Source organism: Punctularia strigosozonata, assembly GCF_000264995.1.
Source record: "Punctularia strigosozonata HHB-11173 SS5 unplaced genomic scaffold PUNSTscaffold_104, whole genome shotgun sequence".
In the NCBI taxonomy this organism is placed as follows: domain Eukaryota; kingdom Fungi; phylum Basidiomycota; class Agaricomycetes; order Corticiales; family Punctulariaceae; genus Punctularia; species Punctularia strigosozonata.
The window spans coordinates 1-2,883 of NW_006767536.1; the positions used below are offsets into that span (position 1 = coordinate 1).

General features: G+C 62.6%; 2 protein-coding genes across 2 annotated transcripts; one reads left to right on the forward strand and one right to left on the reverse strand.

Moving 5' to 3' along the window:
- The first annotated feature begins 81 nt into the window (after positions 1 to 81).
- Positions 82 to 1,756, forward strand: PUNSTDRAFT_147066 (uncharacterized protein). Its single transcript, XM_007389388.1, has one exon. The coding sequence runs from the start codon at positions 213 to 215 to the stop codon at positions 1,731 to 1,733; it is 1,521 nt and encodes a 506-aa protein (XP_007389450.1). The 5' UTR covers positions 82 to 212; the 3' UTR covers positions 1,734 to 1,756.
- Positions 1,757 to 2,446: 690 nt separating this feature from the next.
- On the reverse strand, positions 2,447 to 2,808 carry PUNSTDRAFT_56219 (uncharacterized protein). The gene has a single exon (XM_007389389.1). The coding sequence runs from the start codon at positions 2,747 to 2,749 to the stop codon at positions 2,570 to 2,572; it is 180 nt and encodes a 59-aa protein (XP_007389451.1). The 5' UTR covers positions 2,750 to 2,808; the 3' UTR covers positions 2,447 to 2,569.
- Between the last annotated feature and the right edge of the window lie 75 nt (positions 2,809 to 2,883).

The window sequence follows — 2,883 nt, forward strand, 5'->3', positions numbered from 1 at the left end:
CCCCCCCCCCCCCCCCCCCCCCCCCCCCCCCCTTCAAGTTCCCGTTCACTCTCCGGCCGTCCTCACCGAACGACACGACCAGGATCGTCCCGGACCTGCTCTCAGACCTACCCCACGGGATCAGCCCCGCGGGCCGTAGCCCGGTCGCGATCCCGCTCCCGCCTGCCCCGCGCGCCACGCCGGCGCCGGCGGTGCATCCGGCTTAGCTCGCGATGAGGCAGGGCGCTGTCGTTCCGGCGACGCGGATGGGTCCGGCTGCCGCGACGTTGGCGCTGAGTACGACGAGGCCCGCGTTTGCGTCGGTACCGACCCCGGTCGTACCCGGAGGCTCGGCGGCACAGATGCGGGCGGCGTCTGCGTCTGCGTCTGCGTCCGTATCGAGCGCGGCGGTTCGGGCTCGTTTGGCGGTGGCGTCGTCGCCGAGTGCGGTCACGCCCGCGTCTGCACCGGGCGTGGCGGTCAAGCCGGCGTCGACGCCGGGCGCGGGGACGAAGAACACCGCCGCTTCGATCGCGGCGTCCCCATCGAAGGCTGCTACCACCGCGTCGGCCGGGTCGGCGGCGGCGCAGACCGGCTCGGATCCGGATTCGAAGGCCGCGACGTCGACGAATGCACGGGCCGCACCGGTAGCGGCGGGGCAGAGGACCGCGACGGCCGCGAGGTCCGTTCCGACACCGCCTGCGGCGGCGACAGCTGGAGTCCCTCCGACGCCGAAGCCGTCGCTGGCAGCCCCGCCGCCATCGCCGTCCAAGCCCACGACGATCGTCGTCGCGCCAGCTTCGAATAAAGTAGGGACGAAGGCCGCCGCGTCGTCCAGCGCACCTCTGTCTCCTCCCCCGACACCCGTCATCTCCGAGGCGTCCGGGCCGAATGTGACAGGCCGTTCCCTGACGCGGACGGTCGCGTGTCAAGATCGATCGACTTCGTCCGCACCTGCCGCCACGCCCGCGCACGCTCGTCCTCCTGACGATCTCGATTCATCTCAGCCGCCCCCGAAACGCAGGAAAGTGTCGGATGACGAACCTATACAGAATGGCGTTGCCGAGCGCGGGAAGGAGGTCGAGGAGCAGCGGGCGCCCGCGGACGGCTTGCGACGAGAACTGGAGCGCGAACGCGCGGCGCACGCGCGGACGAGCGAGCGCACGGCCGCGCTCCGGGGCAGCGTCGATCGGTATCGCGCCGTCGTCGTTGCGATCGTCAGCGAGATCGGGCGCGTGCGAAGAATGTTGCCGGATCCCGAGGAGGAGGAGGAGGAGGAGGAGGAGGAGGAGGAGGCGGATTCTGGGGCGCGAGTGGATGAGCGGGCGCAGCCGTCGCCGTCGCCGCCGCCGGCCGACGCGGGAGAGGACCCGAACGCGAACGCGGCGGGAGTGGGTCCCTTGCTGAAGCTGTTTGCACGGATGGAGAAGCAGGTGGGTGCCGTCGTGCGCGCGGAGGCGCGGCACCGGGAGATGATTGCCGAGCTGCGGCGCGCGAAGGATGAGGCGGTGGAGGAGCGGCGCGCGAAGGAGGCCGAGATGTTAGAGGAGCGCGCGCGCCGGGTCGAAGTGGAAGATGCGTTGAGGGTTGAGCGCGAGAAGCGGGCTGTGGTGGAGGCTCGGCTCGGCGATGCTGTGGATGAATGTAAGGCGCCGTTCCTGGTGCCGGCGATGTTGGAGGCTTTCTTTCAGCTGTCAAAGATGACGTCGGAGGCGATGGATGTTGATGAAGTTGGCACTGGTGCTCTTAAGTAGGTTGAGCGATCGATGAATGCGCGCGTGGAGGGGGATGCTTGCACATGTGTCGCTTGCACGGCGGTCGACAATATACCATCACCTGCTTATACGGCGCGATCCCAATACCGGAACAGCTGGGCCCGATGCCTCGCACTAATTGCGAGTTGGGATACCCTGGTCTCCGCGAGAAGGACGCGCGACTCGGCTCCTGACGAGTTGTTTTCGCATCTATGGATCTGAATTATGAGTCCGTTGACCGGGATGACTTGGATAGCATCGCATATGCACTTGAGAGCGGTGCAAGAGCCGCGAAAGATGCATCTGTAAGTATCTGAGCCGATGGGCTGCTTACATTCATATCGGCATATGAAGCCTCCTGTTGGCCCTTCCAACTTATGGCCGTTGTGCAGATACGTTGATGATCAAGCTAGAGGTGACTGTAAAGGCATGATTATCTTGGCTTGCAGGTCGAGAGCCGATTTCCATGAGTCGGTATCGTACGTATCACACTTGGTTCGTTTCGAGAAAGCGAGGGCTTTGAGCACCGGCTCGCAGGAGAGCGCTGCAGCCGTATGAATTAAAGCAAGCAGAGACAAGTGCTTGGTAGGTAGGTAGGTAGATTGCCGACGAGGTCCCGGTAGCGGAACAGCCGGTTGCTGCGCTGCACGTACGCCACTCGTGCAGTCGACAGCGTGCCAAGCAGCTCGACGGTTTTCATGAGCTGATGAAGCTTGGGAGCCTAACCCTAAATGCGGTGGCCTTGCCACCTCAGTCACCCACTTGGAGTGACTATATTGGGTGGAATTTGCCTGTCACTAATTCCATCTAACATGGTACTGAAACCATGGTCCTGATCATTTTGGCCATCCATAATGGAAACTCCAGTCTATATGCCATATGGTTCTTCCATCACCTGTCCTGGTATCCACCATTTGCATGCTGTAAATGCTCATAATGGTGTGATGTGTATCCTGGGCATGTTGCAATGTACATGGCTGTTCATCAAGGCCAGCAGGCCCATTTTCCAGGCCCATTTGCACCCTCCCTGCTGCATTGGCCAAAAACTGCTGGTAGGAATGTGCAATAGTATGTATCCCTTGTTAGGAAATTGAGATAAGCTATCTACCTACCTGTAAGCCATATAGGCGGAAAATCAGTACTGACAAAT